This window comes from Taudactylus pleione, unplaced genomic scaffold (assembly GCF_031769625.1).
Source record: "Taudactylus pleione unplaced genomic scaffold, aTauple2 ptg000089l, whole genome shotgun sequence".
NCBI classification, from domain to species: Eukaryota; Metazoa; Chordata; class Amphibia; order Anura; family Myobatrachidae; genus Taudactylus; species Taudactylus pleione.
In genome coordinates this window covers 7,218,179-7,242,653 of record NW_028284491.1, presented here as the reverse complement: position 1 = coordinate 7,242,653, position 24,475 = coordinate 7,218,179, and the positions used below count along the sequence as shown (strand labels likewise).

The 24,475-nt window shown below is 46.6% G+C and overlaps 2 protein-coding genes across 2 annotated transcripts in view; both read right to left on the bottom strand.

Moving 5' to 3' along the window:
* Positions 1 to 5,944: 5,944 nt before the first annotated feature.
* BCDIN3D (BCDIN3 domain containing RNA methyltransferase) lies at positions 5,945 to 11,084 on the bottom strand. Its single transcript, XM_088469140.1, has 2 exons — positions 10,826 to 11,084; positions 5,945 to 6,780 (listed from the first exon to the last, which is right to left on the bottom strand). Exons 1-2 carry the CDS (start codon positions 11,021 to 11,023, stop codon positions 6,208 to 6,210), a joined length of 771 nt encoding a protein of 256 aa, XP_088325266.1. The 5' UTR covers positions 11,024 to 11,084; the 3' UTR covers positions 5,945 to 6,207.
* Positions 11,085 to 16,745: 5,661 nt separating this feature from the next.
* Positions 16,746 to 24,475, bottom strand: part of FAIM2 (Fas apoptotic inhibitory molecule 2) — a 41,751-nt gene continuing 34,021 nt past the window's right edge. Inside the window, exons 8-12 of the mRNA XM_088469137.1 lie at positions 24,340 to 24,377; positions 22,688 to 22,775; positions 19,303 to 19,398; positions 18,490 to 18,543; positions 16,746 to 17,770 (exon numbers count right to left, since the gene is read on the bottom strand). Coding sequence (XP_088325263.1) covers positions 17,621 to 17,770; positions 18,490 to 18,543; positions 19,303 to 19,398; positions 22,688 to 22,775; positions 24,340 to 24,377 — 426 coding nt within the window. The 3' untranslated portion in view covers positions 16,746 to 17,620. The remainder of the gene's footprint in view (positions 17,771 to 18,489; positions 18,544 to 19,302; positions 19,399 to 22,687; positions 22,776 to 24,339; positions 24,378 to 24,475) is intronic.

Genomic DNA, 24,475 nt, shown 5'->3' with positions numbered 1-24,475 from the left:
GTGGAACCTGGAAACCACCTTAGGCAGGAACTCAGGACGAGTGCGAAGCACCGCTCTTTCCTGATGAAAAATCAGAAAAGGGGGACGACAAGAAAGCGCCCCCAAATCTGAAACCCTCCTGGCAAAAGCAATTGCCAAGAGGAAAACAGTTTTAAAAGTTAGCCACTTGAGCTCCACTGACTCCAAGGGCTCAAAAGGCGGACCCTGTAAGGCCCGAAGAACCACCGCCAAATCCCACGGGGCCACAGGTGGCACAAAGGGAGGCTGGATTCTCAAAACACCCTGGAAAAAGGTGTGTACGTCCGGCATAGCAGCAATCCTGCGCTGGAACCACACCGACAGAGCAGACACGTGCACCTTCAGCGAGGAAAGACGTAATCCTAAGTCCAAACCCGACTGAAGGAAAGCCAGAATACGCGAAACCCGGAACACCTGGGGATCATAGATTCTGGCCTCGCACCACTGAAAGAAAGTGTGCCACACTCTGTGATAGATCCTCGCGGAAGCAGGCTTGCGCGCCCTCAGCATGGTGGTAATAACGGAGCTAGAAAAGCCCCGAGACCTCAGGACGGCTGTCTCAAGAGCCACGCCGTCAAAGATAGTCGACCCAGATCTGGGTGAAGACAGGGCCCCTGAGACAACAGGTCCCGCCGTTGAGGTAGGAGGTACGGAGCGTCGATGGACAGGCTCCGCAGATCGGAGTACCACGGCCTTCTGGGCCACCAGGATCAGTGTGCCTCCGTCCTGTTTGAACTGGCGCAGGACCCGAGGCAGCAGATATATCGGAGGGAACAAGTAAGCCAGTTGAAACAGCCATTTCACCGACAGCGCGTCTATCAGACTTGCGCCTGCGTCCCTTGTCCTTGACCCGTACACAGGCAGCTTGTGATTGTGACAGGACGCCATCAGGTCCAGCTCTGGCAGCCCCCACTTGTCCACGAGTAGTTGGAATACCTCTGGATGAAGCGACCATTCCCCGGGATGCACGTCGTAATGGCTGAGGAAGTCTGCCTCCCAATTGAGGACTCCTGGGATGAAAACTGCCGAGAGAGCTGGAAGATAGCGCTCCGCCCAAGCCAGGACGCGGGACACCTCCGACATCGCAGCTCGACTGCGAGTCCCTCCCTGGTGATTGATGTACGCCACCGTGGTGGCGTTGTCTGACTGCACCTGAACGGCCCTTCCGTAAAGAGCGGTGCCGGACAACTGCAGGGCTCTGTATACTGCCCGCAGTTCCAGGATGTTGATGGGAAGAATCGCTTCCTCCGCCGACCAACGACCCTGAAGTGACAAGGAGCCTGTCACCGCCCCCCAACCCCGGAGACTGGCATCTGTCGTGAGCAGAACCCATTCCGGGATCCAAAAGGGGCGCCCCTCTAGGAGATGAGCCGTCTGCAGCCACCAGGCTAGGGACAGACGCACTTCCGAGGACAACACCAGCATCTGAGAGCGGATCCTGTGTGGCAATCCATTCCATTCCGAAAGAATCAGCCCTGCAGGGGCCTGGAATGGAACTGAGCAAACTCCACCATGTCGAATGCCGACACCATGAACCCCAAAACTCTCATCGCTGAGTGCACCGACACTCTGCCACTGCTCAGACAACTGTGAATCCGCAGCTGTAAGGAGGAGACCTTCTCTGGAGTCAGAAAATCCGTTGCTGACGAGAGTCCAGCAGGGCCCCCAAATGAACCATCCGCTGTGATGGGATGAGGGAGGACTTCTTCCAGTTGATCAACCAGCCGTGCGCCTGTAGACAAGCGACCGTCAGGTGGAGATGCTGGATCAGTACCTCCGGGGAGCTTGCCAGCAAGAGGAGGTCGTCTAGATACGGTAGCAACCGTATTCCCTGGCTCCGAAGATGAGCCGCCATGACCGCCATCACCTTGGTAAATACCCTTGGTGCCGTGGAGAGACCAAAGGGTAGAGCCCTGAATTGGTAGTGGTTGTGGAGAATAGCAAACCGCAGAAACCGTTGGTGCGATGTTGCTATAGGCACATGGAGGTAGGCGTCCTGGATATCCAGGGAGACCATATAGTCCCCTGGTTCCATCGCCAGAATGATGGAACGCAAAGTTTCCATCCTGAATTTGGGAACCCTGAGAAACCTGTTCAGGGACTTCAAATTGAGGATGGGGCGATGAGAGCCATTGGGTTTCTGCACCAGAAACAGCGTAGAGTAATACCCCATCCCACGTTGAGACTGTGGCACGGGTATAATGACCCCCGCCGTCAGCAAGGCCTCTATGGCTTCCTGAACCTGCAAGGCCTTGGTTTTGTCCTGAGAAGGACTTGTGCAAAAAAAACTGGCCAGGCGGCCTGTGCCGAAAAGACAGGGCGTATCCCTGGGAGACCACTTCTCGCACCCAGGCATCGTTGGTGGTATTGTGCCAGCACTGGGCGAATTGAAGAAGTCGGCCTCCCACTCTGGGGTCCCCCAGAGGGAGGCCCGTCCCATCACGCAGAAGGCTTATCTTCTTGCTTGGAAGAAGGGCGCCTAGCACTCCAGGCTTGCTTCTTTGGCTTTGAAGCGGTCTTGGGTGCGGACTGCCTCGGGAAGGACTGACCCTTTGCCTTGCCCTGAACCCGAAAGGAACGAAAGGCCGAGCTCCGGACCTTAGCAGGTGTAGTTGCTGAAGGGAGGAAGGCTGACTTGGATTTCGCCAGGGTATCTACTATTTTGTCCAGGTCCGGACCAAATAGTAATTCTCCATTAAAAGGTAAGGCCTCCAAGCCTTTCTTTGAATCCGCGTCTGCTCTCCAAGACCGCAACCACAAGGATCTACGAGCAGACACTGCTGCCGCCGAAACCCTAGAGGTCAACAGGCTAGCATCCGAAGATGCTTCTCCAATGTAGGAGGCGGCATCTCTCATCTGTCCTAACAACGCCCTCTGGACGTCCGGAGCTTCATCCGTAAACGTGTCCTCCAAGGCGTTGGCCCACCCCTCAATGGCCTTGGCCACCCAGGAGATGGCCATGGACGGCCGGGCTACAGCCCCTGAGAGAGAATAAATAGACTTTAGACAAGTCTCCACCTTCCTGTCCATAGGATCTTTCAGCGAGGATATAGACGGCAATGGCAAAGTAGCACTCCTGATGAGGCGTGTTACATGGGAATCGACTGCAGGCGGAGTTTCCCATTTCTTACAATGCGCTTCCGGGAATGGATAATTGGACGCCAAGCGTTTCTGTGGCAGATAACGCTTACTGGGTGTCTGCCAGGCCACTGCCATGTGATCAGTCAACTAATCAGACAAGGGAAACGCTGCAGAAGTAACCTTAGCTTTTTTAAAACTAGGATACCTCGACTTGGGAGCGGGTGCCTCATCCTCAATCAGAAGAATGGCCCGCACCGCCTTAACCAGAGCCCGCACATTGATGGAAGACTTAGTGTCTACCTCCTGGACTGAGGCATCTGAGGCTGAGTCATCCTGCACCTCACCATCATCCGAGGACCCCTCAGAATCCGAAAGATGCGCAGCCTGCGCCATGACTGAGCGTATAGACGCCCTGGAGGGCACGTCACTGCGCAACATCGACTGAAAAGCCGAAGATGCTGCCGCCAAATCTTGGACAGTGTGGGAAAGCGCATCCACCCAGGGTGGAGGAGCTGCCACAGGAGCCTGAAACGGCACCACAGCCTGCTGTGCCACAGGGGTGGACTGAATATACATTGGCAACCCCGCATAGGGACCAACAGGCTGAGACCCCGGGGGAGTCTGCAATAATTGTGGGACACCCGGGGAATGGGGGATGGCAGGCAGGGGCAACGCCCTAGTAGGGGCGGCAGTCGGGACCGACAGACAGTCCGCAATGGACACCAGCACCTGGGAAAACATTGCCCATGGTGGCTCCTGCGACATGGGAGGTTTAGACATACCAGGGAGCGCCTGGCACCGTCCGCACAGGTCGTCCTGTGACAAATCCTCCCTATCCACTCCTGCAGAACAGCGCCTGCAGGAGAACAATACCGGAGCCCTAGACCGGGGGCATGGGACTGCATTTACAAGGAACCCGCGCACCGCCGCTAATCAGCGGTGCGCGGCTTACCTTAATCTCCCCGGCGTCTTCCGCCAGCAGTCCCTGGGGAAGCCAGAGTCTGGCTAGTACAGACTCTGGCTTCCCCCGCCGCGATCCCCAGTTCAGTGCTGGCGTCGCGGCGCCAGCAGGGAGAAGGAGCGGCAGCGTGGGCGTCTGTACAGACAGCCCATCGCTGCCGCTCTGGAGAAAAAAACTACAGTAAAAAAAAATTTAACTAAGTTAAAAAATAAAAAGCTTTAGGGGCCTGCTCCTGCAGCCCCCCCCCCGCAGGGTGACCCGACTTCGGCCAGGCACCATCTTAAACTGAGGTGCCTGTGGCTCGGGGGAGGGGTATAGGGGAGGTTGGACCCAAGTGCATCCTGGGAGCAGCTGAAAGCTTTAACTCCGTGGTGCCCGAGGATCCAGGATCAAGCTATACCCCAAGGTCACCCTGTAGACCCCTATGGACCCTGAAGTAGAAATGCATAGTGTATTCTGTATAGCGTTATGTTATCGCTGTAATGTAATGTGTATGTGCAGTAGCACTCACCTAGTATAGGCAGAAATTACAGCTCACTTATGTCTGCCGGTGGATGGCAACAACGTGATGACTCTTCATATTGGTCTCTGACACTTCTCCTGGATGTGGGCCTCACATGACCGAAAGAAAGGCTATAAGTGCACATAATAGTGGGCATGGTTTCCAAAAGACACTCGCCTATTCAGCAGATCAAATGAGCATTGGACTTTCGTTTAGAAAAACAATGTCTGTCAGTTTAGATTAGTGTTTATACTAGGTTAATGCAATTGAAGGTACACATTACAGAAGTGGTTCTCAAACTCTGGGCCTGATTCAGAGCCGGATGCTCTGAACGAGCGCCCGCTCTGAATCAGGGCGTTTTGGTTTTTTTTCCCGTCCGGCCTTTTGGACGCTCGCATAGCTGTGGGTTACCACCCACAGCTTATGCGAGCGTCCATGATGATGGTCGCGATGGTCAAGACCATCGCGACCATCGGGCTTGCAACGAGACCTTTGCGGTAGGGTCTCGGTGACCGCAAGCCCTGGAGTGATTTTGGCTCTATCAGAGCCAAAATCACTCCCACTGACATCACTAGTGATGTCAGTGGTGCCGGACCCAGACAGTAGGCGTTCCCATGGGAACGCCTCCGTCTGGGCAGCCACGCCCCCGGCACGCCCACCAAAGGGGGCGTGCTGTCACTCACCATCGACAGCACGCCCCCTTTGGTGCGAGACCCATAACGACAGCTACCCCGTCGTTATTCGGGTCTCGCGCATGCGCACGACTGAGGCGCCTCCGTCGTGCGCATGCGCATTTGGGCACCATCGACCCGCTTGTGAGCGTACAGCGCTCGCGAGCGGGTCTGAATGAGACCCTCTGTCCTCAGAACCCCCACAGAGTTCACGTTTTCCAGGTCACCCAGCAGGAGCACAGGTGTAATCATTACTCACTGACACATTTTAAAAGATTCACAGTTGGAAATAATTATTTCACTTGCGATTCTGTGAAACCTGGAAATCATGCACTGTTTGGTGTCCTGAGGTGAATGTACTAAGGAAAACCTGTCATCCTCCTCCCCTGCAAAGCAGAACAGGGGTACAGAGCGTTCCTACAGAACAAAGGGATGTGTGTGTATAGCACTATCCTAGGACTAAGCGACAGAGTATAGCTATAGAGACAGAATGATGAGATATAATGTACAATTGTAACCTCAGCTGGATCCAACAAGGACAGTTATAGAGGGTAAATCGCTGGCCAACATTATGTAGAAGACAGTCAGGAGATTCTGATGTGCATGAGATACAGCAGGAACTGCAGCCTTTGGTTATATCCCTGCTGTACACATTTATATAACATAAAGCTCTGTAACCTTTCCAGAAGAAAAAAAAAAAGTCCACTGTCATTATCTATTAAACATATTTAATTTTTTTCCAAAACACAATGCCATTTTAAAACAGTATTTATAAATGATCTTATAGTATAGATTGTGAATTTCACCAATTTAGTCACATGATGCCCAAAATAAGTCAGGTGAACTTCCTGTGTCCATAGTGCTTTAAAAGGACTGTTAAAAAATAAATATTTAAATATAAAAAGGTTTAGTGTAGCTCGTTACAAATGCAACAACATCATATAACACACATGAAATGTAGGCATCATACAATCCTAGCTGGGCAGTTTTGTCAGTCTTTTGCTTTTAAAAAGTAAAAGACTTCTGTCCCAACCTGTGTTTCCAAAAGAGTGAATGAGCTCAGTGCTGCCATCTCTGGTCAGAATGTCAGTTATTTGTTCAGTCATGTCCCCCTGGATGGAAAGAGTGTGGAAGTGATCAAAGTCCTGTCTTCCCAGCTTGCGCAGGCGGCGGGCTGCTGATCGATAACACTTCCATGGCTGTGGCTCCACCAGAAGATAGTCACACAACATTGTTAGTCGACTAAGAAATTTCACCAGTCCGTGGTCACCGTGATTTAGGTGGATCCACATGGTTATGGACATACAGAATCCAATATGAAAGGTGGACCGGCTAAACCTACCCAAGAACTTGTGGAAGACACCTGGCGATGAGGCATCCATGATGTCCACAGAAGTGAAAGTGATGGAATTGGGGCAGGGGTTCGAGGCTTGGGCTCTGGTGATCAGATCAGGGTCAATGTCACAGCACAGGAAACGGACTTCTTCCCACACCTGTGAACATCCCACTGGCTGCACGAGATGGTTATACAATCCCACACTCAATTCCTGTAAGACACCAAACAATGACATTTACCACACAACCTGTGGTACAGAAGTGATATTTCAGCAATAAACTTGGATATTAAGAGCAGCAAAGAAAAATATTTGGCACAAATGAAAAAGCATTATTGGGGGGAGATTCAATTGATATGCTTGAATTTAGCTCCCAGACCAAGCGTCCGGGATGTATTCAATTACTTCCCGTGATGGCCACTTTTCCTGTGGAAATGCTAGGGATTAGCTGCATTAGGCTACAAGTTCCATGACCAAGTGGTGTGCCCAATGCTAGCGACTAGCTCCAAAGTCCTACTTCACCTCAGGAGATCACCTCAGGAGGGTGCAAACAGAAATCCGCAATAAGTGCATTCTCAGGGCTAGTCACAGGAAGTAACTGAATAAATTCCCACAAAGATTGAATCACCCACCCGGGCTCACATCGGCTCACAAAGGCCCGTCCCATACACAAAGAGGAGCAAGCCATTTGTTAGCGTAACCAATATTAATGAGAATGCAGCCAGACAATTAACTGTCGAACTGAAAGTCTGAAGTTCAGTCCACAAAATGGCTGCCAATACTGTGCACAGATGACTGTCCACTTTAAACCTTATTCATCCAGCTAAAATATAATACTCCGAAACACAGGGTGACAAGTAATTTGTGGAATCTTGCATGAGTGTCACCTTGGAATCATTACATTTCACACCCAATGTGAATGTGACAAAGGGACCTCTACTCTATTATTGAGGAAAGTATTAGGTTTTTTCCAAAAGTCTAGAAAAGAATATTGAAAAGATGTCGGAATATAAATTAAATAAAACAGTCCAGTGATCATTTAATAGCAGGATCACTTGCAATGTCACCGGGAAGTTCCGCAAATCACATCATTAGGCTTAATTCAATACAAAGCAAATTGAATAGCGCCGGGAAAGAGCTCTTGTTTCATTCTCAGATTTCACAAAAGACAAAATGGCGACATCCACTGACCTAATTTATTTAAAGAGTTGCCAGACACTCGAATTGTATATTTATGCAGAATCTTTTGGAGAAATAAACCTTCATACAACTCTACATACTTTTAAAGTATGTTTTTCAGTATCTCGCCTTTTTAAATATTTGATACTTGTCAATAAAAGTGTGTAGTTACATTACCCGGTCACTTGTATGCATATCCTACATAAGCAGTTGTAGACACAACAGAAAGTGTTTTTGTGGTGATACCAGGCCAATTACACTGGGTTGTGTAGCATGCTACGGGATGCAGTGAATTTACCGCTGCTCGTCAGAATCACGACTCCGGACTAAAGATAAGCTTCGAAATGCTGACGCCTATCTTTAGCCCCACACCGAAATCCCTGGGAGACTTAGGGTAAGGCACCACCCAGGGAGGGTTAGGCACCCCCGAGGTGGCTTAGGGTTAGGCACCACCAAGTGAAGGTTAGTGTTAGGGAGGGGGGCCAGGGGAGGGTTAGCATACTTACGTGCCGCTGTCGGAATGTCCTCCCATCGGGTTTCCGGCGTCAGTATGAGAACTGGCGGCTATTCAGCCTTCTGTATTTCAAACAGATTCCCATGTTACATTATACTTAATGTAAGTTATGGTGGCTGTAAGACTTTCTGCAATATGCAACATAAACAGTAACCTATAACAACCAGATGCTAGTTTATTATTTTGACTAGGACCAGATCTTTTATTTTTATGTTATCTAATCTGGATGGCCACAAATTTGATCTGTGTGGAGGTAGACAATGGGATGCGGTCACCATATCGAAGACCGTTTCATATAAAATGCACACATTGCACCAAAATACACAAGTAAATGAATTGGTTCGTTATCATCCATGCTCAGTACTATACGAAAAACACTCTTCAACATGTCACTGGAGTAATACTGCCATCTTGTGGTGAAATAGAAACTAACCTGTACAGTGTTTTATTTATCAGTTATTTATATAACATACATGTATTCCGCAGCGCTTTACAGAGAATAAGTCCCTACCCCCGTAGAGTTTACAATCTAGGTTTCCTACCACTTTTTTGCAACCTGCGCATGTGAGGTGGACTGCATACATCTCTAAGCACTTATGAACAATCCTGAGTTGTACACATCTCAGTTGCTTTGCACCAATGGCAAAATGGGCATTACTGAGTGGTGACGTTGCGTTCACATGTGAGAAAAGTCCGATAGGCAGCAGGAGAGGAGCTGGAGGCGGTACATTCACAAGGATAGGTCCAACTCTAAGCATGGGCGGACAGTCACATGGGACTTCCAATCAAAGTAGGCAAAAAGAATTGTGACCGTATTATGGGCCTGATTCAGAGCCGGACGCAATGAGCGCTCGCTCGTCCAGAAAATAGGAGTGGCTATTCAAATGAACCGTTCGCTCTTTGCGGTCTGTTCATGCCTCTAGGTCTGAACGAGCGAACAAATCTTGCGGTCGTTTTTTGTAAAAATACGCCCCCTGGCCGCTTGCATCCTACGTCATGTCCGCTATTTATTAGATTAATCGAGTACATCGACCAGGGTATGAACTGCTCGCTATTCTTGTGGTTGGTTTTTGCTACCACAATTTTGCGAGCAGTTCTGGCTATAAATAACCCAGTGACGTTGTCAATGACGCTGCTGTTTTAATTATGCACACCCTTAAAACGCCAGTTTTGACCTTGAAGCACGTCTGCGTTCGGATCTCCACTCCCCGTTTTCAAGCACCTTCCCCCGTTACCACCCACATAGCCTCCTCCTGTCACTCAAATTATCAGGCATTCGCTATTTTGCGAGCACATGAATTTCGACCGCACTGACTGGTTCGCGCATGCGTATAACGATCCGTACGCATGCGCAGTTGGACAAACATCGCTCGGAGCGAACGAGTGGCCGCTTACGAGCGGCTCTGAATCAGGCCCTATGTGCGACTCAGAATCAAGCACCATGTGCCAACACAACCATTGAAACAGTGCATTATGCATCCAAGGTCCACCCTGTGTTCTCATGTACATTTGAGTAAAATATGAATGCAGTATCTACTGCAAGTGAGTCCAAATAGCTACTCAACAGACTGACCCCACCATTAAACTGCTGTAGTCAGGAACCCTTGCTATGCAGCTAAGATGATAATGCTGCAGTGCCATCAAAGGGAAATAGTCGCACTATGCGCCTAATGTAGACTGCATATGTAATTATCTAGTATGTACATTTTTTATATCTCTTGCATTTGGCTGTGGCAGCAGAGCAGTGTCTGCACCACCAAGGGAGGAAGGAGCCTGAGAGAAGCGTTACAGGTACTGGTGTAGGATCCTGTTGGAACAAGCAGTTCCAGGTGCTGGTAGAGGGTTACCTGAATACGAGGTAGTGGGATGAATAACAGGCAGTAGAATGGGTTTGTCGACTAGCGACAAAGCTAAGCCTATAATGCCACATATATGTCATTTGTATAAAGATAAGTGCACATAAAAAGAATACTTATAAGAGATTAAAGTAGTTATTTTAATGGGTTGGGTACAGGATGCCAGCGGTCAGGATCCTGGTGGTAAAAATCCCGACAGGGTTAGGATACCGACACTTGTCGGTCGGTATCCTAACCCTCCCCCCCTAGTGCCTAAACCTAACCTCCCCCTCCTCGCACCCTAAACCTATCCCTACCCCCAGTGCTATAACGTTGGGACGCCGACGCTGGGATTCTGACAGATATTGGGATTCCGGCACCGGCATTCTAAGCTGTATTTTGCACATGAGAGTCAGTATTTTGACCAGATCTCCTTTACTGTGCTGCATATACTGTCCAGCATATACTACCCAGGGTGCACTGGCCTGCTTATACTGCCCAGTCTGCACTGCCCTGCTTATACTGCCCAGTCTGCACTGCCCTGCTTATACTGCCCAGCCTGCACTGCCCTGCTTATACTGCCCAGGGTGCACTGCCCCGCTTATACTGCCCAGGGTGCACTGCCCTCCTGTATTATATATACACAAGCTTCTCAGCAAGTCAAATTGCGCTTAAGAGTAACAGGTTGTAATAGAGCAAATAAGGTGGAAGATATCTTCCCATTACTCACCCCCGTGTTACACCCCACGTCTAGTCCCAGCAGCGGCTGCTCTTCTCCCTCCTGTCTCTGCAGCAAACCCAGCAGTGACCCGGGGGGTAAGAGCTGAAGGCGGCTCTCGGGTGGATGGAATGTGTAATAATTGGGGAAATTTCCGTGTGGAGCGGCTCCGGGGTCCAGGAGGTGAGCCGGCTCCGCATCTGCCATCATCCGACACACACAGACGGTGTGGTCGGTAACTTCCGTTTGGCAGCCATCTTGCTACTCCCACCCCGTGAATACTAAGGCAATTGCCATCTTTCTACACCCAAACCAAAATAACCAACTCCTATATATTGTTTATAAAAATATGGCATAATAGAATTAAATCAATGCCTAGTTGTGGTTTTATTTAATATTTTAAGAAGTCATGTGCACTAATTAAAAAAAACTACGCTACGCAAGCTGAAAATGTCATTAGTTACTAGGTCTGGTTTTTTTCCCCTACATATAGATGTTTTATTCAGTAGTTATTGTTCCTCATTGACACACACACACTGTGGCCCTGATTAAGAGCCGGACGATCTGACAGAGCGCTCGCTCTGAATCAGGGCCGTCCTTCTTGATTTTTAGAGCGGCCTCCTGGCCGCTCGTATAGCTGTGGGTGGTCACCCACAGCTATAGCGAGCGGCCAGGAAGATGGTCGCGATGGTGCCGAAAGCACTCCCACTGACATCACTTGTGGACCGAGAGCTACCTGGTTGATCCTGCCAGTAGCATATGCTTGTCTCAAAGATTAAGCCATGCACGTGTAAGTACACACGGCCGGTACAGTGAAACTGCGAATGGCTCATTAAATCAGTTATGGTTCCTTGTGATGTCAGTGGGGCCGGCCCCAGACGGCAGGCGTTCCCATGGGAACGCGTCCGTCTGGGCAGCCACGCCCCCGGCATGCCCACCAAAGGGGGTGTGCTGTCACTCAACATCGACAGCACGCTCCCTTTGGTACGAGACCCGGAGCGACGGTTTGCCCGTCGCTATCCGGGTCTCGCGCATGCGCACGACGGAGCCGGCTCCGTCGTGTACATGCGCACTGGGCCAACATCGACCCACTTGCGAGCGCTCGCGAGCGGTTCTGAATCAGGCCCTGTATTCACAAAGGATGTGATCCACAATTGTGGGCCAAAAGCAGAACTCCTTTTTGATATAATATTATATAAATTGAATAAAAAAAACACAATATATACAGCAAAAATGTTAAGAGTAAAATCAAAAAGAATAAACTCTTATATGTATTAAAAAAAAGCTCAATAGGAGCTGCAATAATGAAGAACACAATCTTTTATGTATAAATGTACTCCAGGAGCTGTAAAGGTGAAAATATAGATCACAAATGTAGACCTGAACAACCTTTGATATATATATATATATATATATATATATATATATTTGTTTGTTTTTTTAAATACAACTTATATTTAGTCATGGGAACACACTAAGGAAGGAGCATGTGAGAAAGGTATAACATCCAACGTGTCTTATTCTTCTTTATCAATATTGACAGAGTTCTTGTTCAGCTGTGACTGCAATAAATACTGATCAAATGTCACAATACTCAATGGTATATATTATCAAAGAATGCACAATAGATCTGCTGTCTAACTATACATCATTTTAGGTGGTGTTAAGACAATTAAGGCTTCTGACGATATTATATCACACACCAACTACAAGGCAATAGGCAATATTATTATTATCAATTATGTTTCAGGACTACATTTATGATCTATGGGCCTGTTTCAGACTTGTACGGAAACCCGATGGTTTGTGTACAAGTCCGATAGTGGGAGGACTGCACATGTGCCGCGCCACAGTGCGATGCAGTGATCTGGACGCCGCAGCCTGACTGATAGGCTGCGGCCGTTTGGGGGAGTGGATTGGTGGATTGGGTGACGAAGGGGACCATTCTACAAAACCGACACCTTCGTTTTGTGGGAGTGCCGAGACCAGGGTCTGCGTCTTCCGATGCCAACTTCCTGGCCCTGGCAGAGGAGTTTCAGCTCATATTCTGAGTAAGCTTAGACTTACTCAGATGGGCGGTGACTGCGACTATTTGACCGATCGTCGCGATGGTGATCTGATGCTGCATCTTCATACGCAGCACTCGGATCTGCGATGCCGACAAAAGACGTCTTTTTTCTTCAAGCGCCGCCTGCAGCATTAGCATATTAAAGCATCGCTGCTGCATCCATAGATGCAGCATCAATGCTATTAGTGTGCAACTCGGAATTAGGACCTATATATTCACCTTACAGCTCCCAGAGAGCTTTTATAAGTTTTTGTTATTCATGATTGTAGCTCCTATTGAGTTTTTTCTTTAATACGTATAAGAATTTATTCTTTCTGATTGTACTCTATTTTTTTGTTTTTTATACTGTATATATAAATCTTAGTGCTTATAGTGTGCATCTGTATCTCCCCTTCATTTCTGCTGTAGAACTACAGGTCTCAACATGGTAGCACCTCTTATTATGTTTAAGATTGGGATGTGCAGCCCAGATTCCATTTTTTCCTTTATGCATGTGTGTACTTAAGGTACATTGAAGGTGACACCCCTTCTTTTGAGCTAGTACTCCTACCATCTGTCCCAGGTGATTTTAATTGGTATGGGTCCTTTACATTGCAGTACACATATTTAAATGGGCTCTATTAAAGCTAAGTCCTAGATAAAAAGAGAGTTATGGTAAAACTTACCCTTGTTAACTTTCTTCGAAGTCAATAGGGTCCACAGGGGAGACAATTGGGTGTAGGTGGGACCTGGAGGACCGGACATCAACAGCAAAGCTTTTCAATCCCAGGATGCTCCGGTCTTTCCCCCTATACCCCGCCCACAGCCTGAGGGCAACTCAGTTTTGTTAACAAACCCAAGGAAGGAGAAGGTTAGGAGAGAAGGAAGACTTGTACACTGAAGAATCACACTCTAACACAGAGAAGGAAACAAGTGACCATAAGAACCCATAGAAGCCAGGGGCGTCAGGGCAGGTGCCCTACGGACCCTATGGACTTCGAAGAAAGTGCAGGTATATTCAATTTAGAGGGGAGTTCCTCGTCTCCTGAAGGGGAATCAGAGTGAGAGAGGTCTTCATCTTCTGCCTCCCCAGATGATACATCAGAATCTGATAACTGGGTGGACTGGGAAGATAACACAACACGCTTAGTAGGTTTACTAGGTAAGGGTCTCTCTTTTTGCAGTATTTGCTGAAAGGCTGTAGAGGTATCCGCCAAACTCTGCACTGAGGTAGAAAGTATGTCTACCCATGGTGGAGGTATAGGATTTGCAGAAAGTACCTGCTGTGGCCATCCCATAGGGGGAGTTACCACAGGGACCGTTAGATGGTTTGCAATTTTTGCCAGCACCTCTGAAAAAGTAGCCTAGGGTGGGTCCTGAGGAGAGGACACCGGGGCTGCTGGGCCCGGGGCCCTGGTGGTCTAGTGGAGTCCCGGACAAATCGGTGTTCACGTCAGCGCCTCCGGTCTGTCTCCGGGGGTAAGACTGCGCACAAACACGGGTCCCCACGAGTGGGGATATGGCTTACCTGTCCCCTTGATTCCTAGCTGCAGTCCGGGGTCGGGGGAGCCTCTGCTAGCTAGGTCCCCCTCAGAGCCCCGCCGAGAGTACCTAGCCGAGGGCTGATGTCACGGCGCCGCGGAGCATTGATGGAGCAGCAGTGCAGACATCCCATGGACTGTCTTGTGCTGCTGCTCATAGTAGATAAATGAAAATAAACTAAAATCATAAAAATAAGCTTGGGCTGCTTAAAAGCAGCCCTAAGTTAAAACGGTGATCTAGTTCCTGCTGGACACCAATGAAACTGAGTTGCCCTCAGGCTGTGGACAGGATATAGGGGGAAGGACTGGAGCATCCTGGGATTGAAAAGCTTTGGTATCCGGTCCTTCAGGTCCCACCTACACCCCATTGTCTCCCCTGTGGAGCCATATGGACCCTGAAGAAGAAATTTATTTAAATCAGGATCTATATTCATTATTTGTTGGGTTTTTTTCATTATCATTTATAAATAATTTTCTCTGTCCTGTGTGGAAACAATACCCTCTTTAAGCAAAATAAAACAATAAAGATAGGTGTGCTATTAGTGATACATTGTAGAAAACCTACAATTTAGGGACTTTAAGTTCCATGCCTCCAAACGGTCCCTGTTTAGTGGTGTAGTTGGCAGGTAACGCTGGTTCACCGCTGCTCAGTCTTCCAGTTACAAATGAGTTTTATTTATTGGCCTATACATGCACTGCTGCATCTCGTACTATCTTCTTTTTGCATGTTTTAGCCATGTACTTACATCTTCACATAAAATATCTTGTTGCCTTAAACATGAACTAGCATATTGGTATCACATCCCAGAATAAAGGGGAAAATCTACACATATAACAGTTATCATACTTTGACATAACTTAAGATACAGTATATTGAGTTTTACTTACATTAATTGTGCAGCTAAGTGCAAGCCACGGTATTGTTCAGTAACAGACATTTTATGAATGCTGAGTGCAATAGGCTTATTAACAGGAAGTATGTTGTGCATAGGAAATAAGGCTTTCCCTCACTATTCCACTTTTTAGTTATTACAAGCATGTTATTGTTAGTGGCTATTTTACATAAGATAATTTAGCTTGAGTTGTGTATTAAGTAATTATAGCTAAAGGCGGCCGCCGGTCTCAATCCCGACAAGAGTAATCCCTACAAGGGATTTAATATAGTAATCGAAATACCGATGCCTACAGAATGTTAAGAACGCCGGACCGATCATCCTCTCTGCCGGCTAAGTACACACTTAGCTCGGGGTTGGAGGTACATTAGGGACCCCCTGGGGGACAGGGTTAGGCACCCCCCCAGGGAAGGTTAGGGTTAGGCTAGGGGAAGGGGGGGTTAGGCACTAGAGGGGGAGGTTAGGGTTAGGCACCCCCCGAGAGGGCTAGGTTTAGGGTGCTGGAGGGGGGGAGGTTACGTTCAGGCACCCATGGGAGGGAGGTTAGGTTTAGGCACCCCTAAGGGAGGGTTAGGGGGGGGCAGAGGGGAGGGTTAGGGTGCTTACCTCGAGGTGTCGGGATTTCGACCCGCCGGGCTGCCGCTGTCGGTAATTGATCTGGCGGCTAAACAGCCGCCGGCATTACATACCGTTTCCACCATAATGACGTGCAAAAAATACTGTACAGGCACACTGTTCTATTGGCAGCCTCATTTAAACCAGAGGAGGTCAACCATTTTTAAGTGGACCCCAAATGTCAGTGTTCAACACAAGTATCAGTGTGCTATTCTCCTCGGACCCTAAAGAGGCAGTTACTGATATAATTTAATGCATATTTGACAATCACGAGACCCCATAAACAATTCTGGGACTCCAGGGGCGCCAAGAGGAGGGTGGGGCAGATACAGTACTTTTTCCTAGGTCGCTTTAGGGGCCCAGGACATACTTGTAGACATTTAAGCTTCCCCCTCTGGGAGGAGGCAGCCAGGAGATAGGTGCTAGGGGCATGATGCTGCCATTTTTGGCCCCGCCTCCTGCTATATAAAGCCACGATTCCTGGAATTGAAAAGCTGGGGGCGGGGCCATGATGGCACGACCCAATGGAAATCACACTATCAAGACACCTGGGCAGGAACTGGAAGTGGCTGACAGAAAGTGACATGCGGGACTCTGGCCTACTCTCTCTGGAGTCCAGGAGAGCCACACGAATTTCGGGAATCTCCCGGACACACACTGGTCTAGTGTCCACACTCCCCATGTGCCATGCCCAAAACCTGTAGTGAGGCCTGCACAATATCTCAAACCTGTTCCGACCTACAAGTTGTACAAGTCTGGTCTAAATTATACAACTGGAATAAGATTTTCAACACTGAACTTTATAAACAAATTAGAAGAAATAACGGAGGGTGAACTCAGAAGAATATAATAGTCTTTATTATATCAATATGCATGTCAGCTCCAAGCTCACAGTAACTATAGCTCAGATGGGATACAAAAATAGGTATCATGCATAGAATTTATAACCTCATCTCATGTGGTATCGTGCTGTTGTGATGGTCGATGCTGATGACAAGAAACACAACTATATAACTAAATAACTCAACAATTCAATTAGAAAGCAACATTAAGTTTCTATTAACTAAGCACCAACTAAAGCTGTAAGTCATGTGCTGAATCTTTTAAATGCTGATGATAATTTCCATGTGCTTTCAAAATGTAACAATAAACATCTGTCAATGGCTGGAAATCTACATTGGTTTTAGTTTTATCTTCAACAAGTTAGTTTCTGTGAAATAATGGCTTCTTGGTGACAATTTCATGTGTGTCTGTTATGGTCAAAATGTAATTGTGCACCTCAATCAAATTTAGAGTACATACTCATTGGCTTTTTAATTCTGCAAGTTAAGATACATTCCTAAAGCATGTTAAATGCTTGTATGGATGCAAGGCTATAAATGTCCTAAAACCTATTTGTGACTTCACTTGTGTTGGATTTTCGGTGACCACCATTCGTTCGATTACCAAGCATTACATTATGTTTCTACTCATTGAAATCTATACAACAATCTCTATAACATTAGTAAATAGCTTATCAAACAACATAGAATGCATTTTTTTTAAAATTTTACTGTTGGTAAAAAACATAGATGTGAAACGTCAGTGGTCTAAAGGTGCCAGCTTATTTTTCCCTCTAGATTTCTATGCCAGGCAGAATGAGTGACTTTTCAGTGGTCGGGATGTAGTGCGGGCACAAGTGCAGACTTAGGTGATTATTAGCTGCAAATCTTCAGTCGTGGGTTGAGCCAAACAGCTGAAGCAAGAATGAAAAGATGTAGATTATATCCAGATAAATGTTGAGTGCTCCGAAGACATACTCTTCAGGGCTGAGAGAGTATCGCCGGTTTCCCATCAACATTTGGGTGTCGAATGCCAAGAACTGTGGAAAACACACATTCGTATGAGAAACTTTGCCATGTGAATAGGTATATAGCTTAGGAAATGATTCATACATTCTAGAATTTGAATAGCCGCATACCATGACTTACGTAGCAAGCATTGTTAGAGGGGGTTTCAACCTTCCTAATTAGTACAGTAAATCAAAGCTGGGGACCTCCCGTGTGACTCTTATCACTTGATATATTCAGCAAGACGCCAGTAACTAAAGTTAATGTTGATCTCTGCTGGAAATGATCATACTGATCTCTGAGGACCAGATGAGCAAGGGAAGCGATGTATACAAATAGGTAGGTGATAGGTGACTCATGTTAGAAGAGTGCTGTTTTAATCCAATCAGAAGCCAGACATAACTTCTAGCCATTAATTGTGTCATCATACAAACCCTCAGCATGCTTATTCCTGACACACCTTTTCATGTCGTTGACACCTGTAGAACTACTTCTGCCCAAGTCATTTTCTGGTTACCTGTGGCACGGTCTACCATGCTTTTAACCTACTACTCCTCCACCAACAGTGACCTACTCAATCTGCCTCTTAAACAATTTCTCTTTTATATCTGTACATAGACTGTCAAAATTACCATATGCACCATTGAATGGTCAATCTGGTCATTATAAACTAAATCGGCCCCAAATTGCTCTGTGTGAACCCAAAATTTCACCCTGATCTGACAGGGAAACGGTAACTGCTATTACTTACCATGGTAAACACAATGGCCCCCAGCGCTGCATAGATTGCATGAAGCCACGGCACCTGGAGAGACATTCAGAATTGTTTAAAGAGAACATATACACATGATTACTGATTGATCTAATTAACAGTGCTTTATATAGAGTGATGCATGAATCATGACGATGGCTCAGGTTCTTAAAGTTTAATTACATATTCATCATGATGCACGGTGGATGTGATAAAAAGTCAGCGTTAATAGGCTCTTAAAAGACTCTTAGTATATATTGACTAGATGCAGTGGATAATATGGGGCTGACATGCAGAACTTAATGCGGAGCAAACCACTGGACGCTCCTGCATGCTGCACACAAATACACTGGCCAGATCTATTTTTGCACAACATTTTATACCGGTCTAGGCCAAATCTTTAATCAGGCCGCATATTAAACATTCCTCACTCCTATACTTAACGTAAGTGAGATCGTCTGTTACCCCCCAGTTGCATGTCTTCACCCGCAAGTGGAGACACAACTGAGCTGCGTACGATTCAGCATTGCCCGAATCTGCGTGTGATCGGCTTCCAAACGTGCAAAATGAACACATGCAAAATATGACAGCAAAACAGAGCCTCTAAATCAGCCCATTTTAAATGTAGATGTCACAAATTAGCTGCAATTCACCTTGGTCTTCAATCACACTGGTATTTGTTTTAGAGCTGGGTTTTATTTCTCACAATATTTTATATTATTTTTGTGTCTTGAAAAAGGAATCATGCAGTTTCAATGTCCGTAGCTGTGTCACATCATCACAAAGGCTGAGACTCTTGGACCAGATACTTACGTATTGGAAGGGGATTAGGATGACAAGGAACAGACCACTGAAGAGAAGGACCATGACAAGCACAAACAGAACGCCGTGATAGGAAGTGAAGTCAACCTGTGACGTGGATGATACAAAAAAAAACTTTAATGTATACGGTGGTGATGCTGCAAATCGCACCATCCAGCCACACCCACCTCAGTGAACAGAGTGATCAGGGGCGTGATGCAATAAGCGCCTTTGCCACACTCACTTGATTGCCCTGCCTATCTCTCAGGGGACAGGTATGAAAAGGAGGTGACAGAAAGGTTAGACATTCCTTCAGCATGTCCTCAACCTAGTGACACTTTATAGCAGGGGTGGGGAACCTTTTTTCTGCCGTGGGCCATTTTAACATATATAACATTATTTGCGGGCCTGGTGCAGGCCACACCCCCTCTGTGTGATGTCACACTGAGACGGGGTCATTACAGCAATGCCCGGAACATCCTGAGGATGCTTCGGGGAGCTGTAAGGGCAGCGGTGTGATCACCTGAAGCATCCCAAGGACACACCTGGTGGCACTGCTGCATAGATTCTGGCCACAGGGCGTCATTCTAGGCACCCTGCTAGCTAGATGAGGCTAGAGGAAAAAAGCTCAGAGGGCCAGACCAAATTATTCCGTGGGCCTTATACAGCCCCCGGGCCTGAGGTTCCCCATCTCTGCTTTATAGCATACAAGAGATCCATACGGCATTAATACGTTGCTAATATATATTATGAAGGTAGAACAGTTTTGAACACTTGAGCCTGATTCTGAGTTGGATGCAACAGTGTTGTCAGATGAAATGGAGACATTTTTTTTTTACTGTGCATGCGCTAAGTCGCACTGCACATGCGCCCAGATAGCGTGCGCCCAGACTTGGGGGTATATTTACTAAAGGTTGATTTTAATTCATTTTGATCGATTTAAAATCAACAATCGATTTTATGTTTCTGGAGCTAAATCACACATTTACTAACAGACAATTTTTGACACTAGTAAATGTGTGATTTAGCCCCAGAAACACAACATCGATGTCAATCAATTTTGATTGATTTTCAATCGATCAAAATCGACCTTTAATAAATATACCGTTTGGAGATGAGATTGAGGCACATGGGAGACGCATATTCTCAGAAATGTTATGAAAATGTTTTGGGCAGTGACAGAGAGGTGGCTTAGTGGACGCATGGAGAAGGTCCGTGTTATGGGCGTGTCACGGATAGTGGTTGTGAGTACAGACGCTCCACCACTCACATTCTAGGATGGGGAAACTGCACTTGCCATCTAAAGCCGCAGCAATCACTATGTCAGCGTATACGGATGCTGAAAGTGAGCGTCTCAGTCCTTGCACATTGGGACGCATTGATGTGCACCAGGGAAGGGCTTTGTAGCGGCATTTACATAAAGTCACAGGCGTGCTACCGGCAAAAGATGCAGACACGAACGCGGCTGCGCACGACTCAGAGTCAGGCCAACGGTTACTAAAAAATATAGAAAAAGTCCATACTGACATAGTAAGAATACAGCTGTCACCTTCTTTACTACCAGATAATACTAATTATAGGGCTCATTTATTACCATATATATTGCGGTACAAAATTTGAACCATATCACATCGGGCAATAGGATAGTTGCTGTTGCTGTCACTGATAATAAATGGCACTGTACATATAAACACTAGCTGCGGATGGGTTGCTGTGGTTCAGTGCAAATGTTGTATCTATGTGCAATGATAGTAAATGAGCATGTCGTGTCTGTTTCTGCTTTGTGAGATCTGGAACTAATGCAACTGTGGACTTGTGTCTGCCCTTGGGCCAGGATTACACCCTTGTGCGTGGGCTGTTCAAGGCCAAGGAGGGACTAACTGAGATCTTGAGGCCATTTGTGCAGAGGGCAGCAGGGAGCCCCGTCATTTATATTGTGTCTGGGGCTGGCGTCTTGAAGGAAGGATTTTATTTTTCTCCACTGTTCCAATTATTCCAAATTTGAATAAAAGAATAAAACATGTCAGAGCACATATGTAGACTCTGATGGGCCTGATTCATAGATGGACGTTATTGCGATTTTTACGTATATCGAGCGATTATTTGCCATTGTGCATGCGTGTGAGCTGCACTGTACACACGCTGCAAATGGTTTGCGATTACTCATGGAGGATCCATTTGCAAAGTGAGTGACAGTTAGCCAGCGCTTGGGGGAGGTTATGGGGGGGTGGTTAATAAAACGCAGGCATGTCTGACAGTTTAAACGCTGTTACATGGGCGGGCATAAATTAGCCATTGCCATCTGCTACACAGCATAAGAGCTCTCTGCGTATCAAGAGAGCTGCAGTGTTTGCGGTTGGTCAGACCTGCTGCAAGGGCAAGATGGCTGCTCGATTTGCGTCAATGTTACCGTTATTTACGCAAGTAAGCGACGCATATGAGAAATAAGTACGTATTTGAGAAGGCATTAGTTGTCACCCCTATGCTCAGGTAATCTTTGAAACTATTAGCATGTTTTCGCAGTTGCGTACCGTGAAGGAACACAGCTGCGATTGCATTCGATTTTGGTGTCCCCATAAATATTTTGCTCCTCAAAAAAGCCCCAAAGAGGTTATCTCCAAAATTCTTTCCAAGGCCTTTAAAAACCTCCACATTTAGAGAAAACCCCCCATCTTGCAGCACTGTACTGATTACCGGTGCGCTCACTCTCAGTGGCCAGGGATAGCCGGCATGACTAAGACAAGAATGATCACGTGAGTCTCGGTGGACTGTGTGGCAGAATACCAGTTACCAGATTCTAATTTTGTTGTAGTCCCAAGATTAATGTATGTCATTACCATTTATTATTACTATACTTATTTTTATTATTGTATATAGCCCCTTTTTGAGGAACCTAGTTCAGCTGCACCATTTACAGTTTTGCACCATATGGTCCATGGTAAAACCAACAATGGAAAATTTCAGTGGTGCCCCAAGCATGAGCCTATTTTGCTTAATGGTTAATCCAGCCCTGATGTCTGCTTACAACAACCCGTGCCCATTCCACCGATAAGACAATTTTACCTGTAGTCCAGGTCTGCTCTGGATCTTTTGGGCACAGAACTGGGCTGTTGTATATAAATCCTGTGGTATTTGAGTCCTCAGTCAGATAGCTGTGCACATTATGCTGAGGGGTCACAAATGGGCGACTACTACATCTTATAAGGCAGAACAATCTGTGGTAATTCTTGTTCTTGGTATACACATGTAAAGAACATAACCAGTCACAAGGGTATACTGGAGATGGAAATTCACATGTTTGCTCTGTATTAAAAACTTCCTCTTGGCAAAGCAAAAGATTGTTTTTTTTTTACTTACGTAACAAGATTCAACATCTCATATTATCATTGCCGCTCACCTTGGTTTGGAAGCTGAACAGGGTAACTGCAAGGCAGACAAGAGCAGTAATTCCAAGACAGAGGATCACAGACTTGGTATTATAAAAGCTGTGAAGAAAGATATTGGATACTAAGAAACTCTGTATTACCAGTCCCACGCATATCAGTATATTGGCAACAATAAGTTGTATATGTTTATACTTAGAGCTAATAACATAAGGAGGGGGAGGGGGGAGGGGCAAGGAGCCCATTGCATTATGGTTCTCAGGATGTTGGACATCAATGTGGTTTGAAATGTGAATGAGGATTTCATGGCTTCACCACCCATGTCATATGCACCCTCCCAGATATATGTGAATACACTTTAGGGTAAAGCCACACAAATAATATGCAGATGGAGGCCTCCAATACATTAAAAGACATTTTTCATGAAGCAACTTGGAAACACTGATTAGAATAACATGTCAGAAGATGAGGTCTTTCTGTGGCTTCTGACAATGCGGCATATTCATCACCGTGCCCCGACTGGCCCCCGTTAATTAGGTATTCAAACTGCCATGAGTTGAGGTGGCGAATACTAAACTCCTGTGCGGGGACAGATGCTGAGGAAAGCAGCCCTATCACTACTACTTCTGCCACTAATCAGCAGTGGTCAAAGTTTACACTTTGACATGACAGTGTTACTGTCCATGTGTGAACTGTTCACGCATACATACAGAGAGTATGGGAGGTGGTTGGAGGGATCCGAATGGATCACTTTCTCCCAGGTAGGAGAGGAACTCCAGGAATTAGCGCCATATGAAGATGGCTTCTGTTCCCGCAATCACACTTTGAAAACTTTCAGTTTTTGAAGTTTGATGAAGTAAGGTATTCATACTAGTGTACGGGGACAGTGTGCTATGGGCCCAATTCAGACCTGCTCGCTAGATGCATTCGCTCGCAGCCGTCACGGCGATCGCACGGCAAGGCATTAGAACGCCCACTATTTCTTGGCGTGCGATCGCTGTATGTATTTAGATATCCACCAGCCTGTCTTAAGACCCCACTTTCCCTTAGTAGTACACGTCATCTTCAGGAAGTGTATTCAACAATCGGTAAGATCAAGTACCATCGGACCCATACGCAGCACTTGTGGCTGACCATACCCTACCGCAAGCACTGCGAGTGCTTCAGTGTGTAATTCAGCAATATGACGCTTATTATAATGCTGCATCTTAATTATGCACGCCCCTGAAACGGCGTTAAGACGCACAGACACGCCTGCGTTCGCACCACACCCCGGTTTCCATCGAAAAACCCCTGTCACCACCCACAAACGGCTCGTCCTGTCACTCCTTCAGCTCGCTACGAGCGAACGCATCCTAGCGAACGGGTCTGAATCGGACACTATATCAGGACAGCAAGGTAAGCAGGAGATATCCGTGATATCTCCTGCATTATTATCTTTATACTTAATAGCCCTGTCACTTAATTTCTACAAAAGTAGGTGAAAAATAATCTCTCCACCTACAGTAAGTAATGATGAATAGACCCCAATGACACACGGCATTAACAGTGCCATAGGACAGAATTCCTACTATACCTGTAGAATATGGGATAGAGTCACACTCGGTACAATATATGTTATAAAACTCCAAATAAAAACTGCTTAGATAATGTACTGTCTCATTACCTTGACAACATCCCAGTTACGTATGCCATGGAAAGAGTCTGCAAAGAGATACAGTCACATATGAAACATTTTTAATGCAAAATGAAGCAATATGTAAGGAATAATATTTAACTATTTATAAGGTTTTATAATGTTA

Bases quoted from the DNA above. Each gene is read 5' to 3' on its own strand.
- BCDIN3D (XM_088469140.1), bottom strand. From the start codon at position 11,023: ATGATGGCAGATGCGGAGCCGGCTCACCTCCTGGACCCCGGAGCCGCT. The intron at 6,781-10,825 runs GTGAGTAATGGG...GGTGTCTTACAG, and splicing joins ACGTGGGGTGTAACACGGGG to GAATTGAGTGTGGGATTGTA.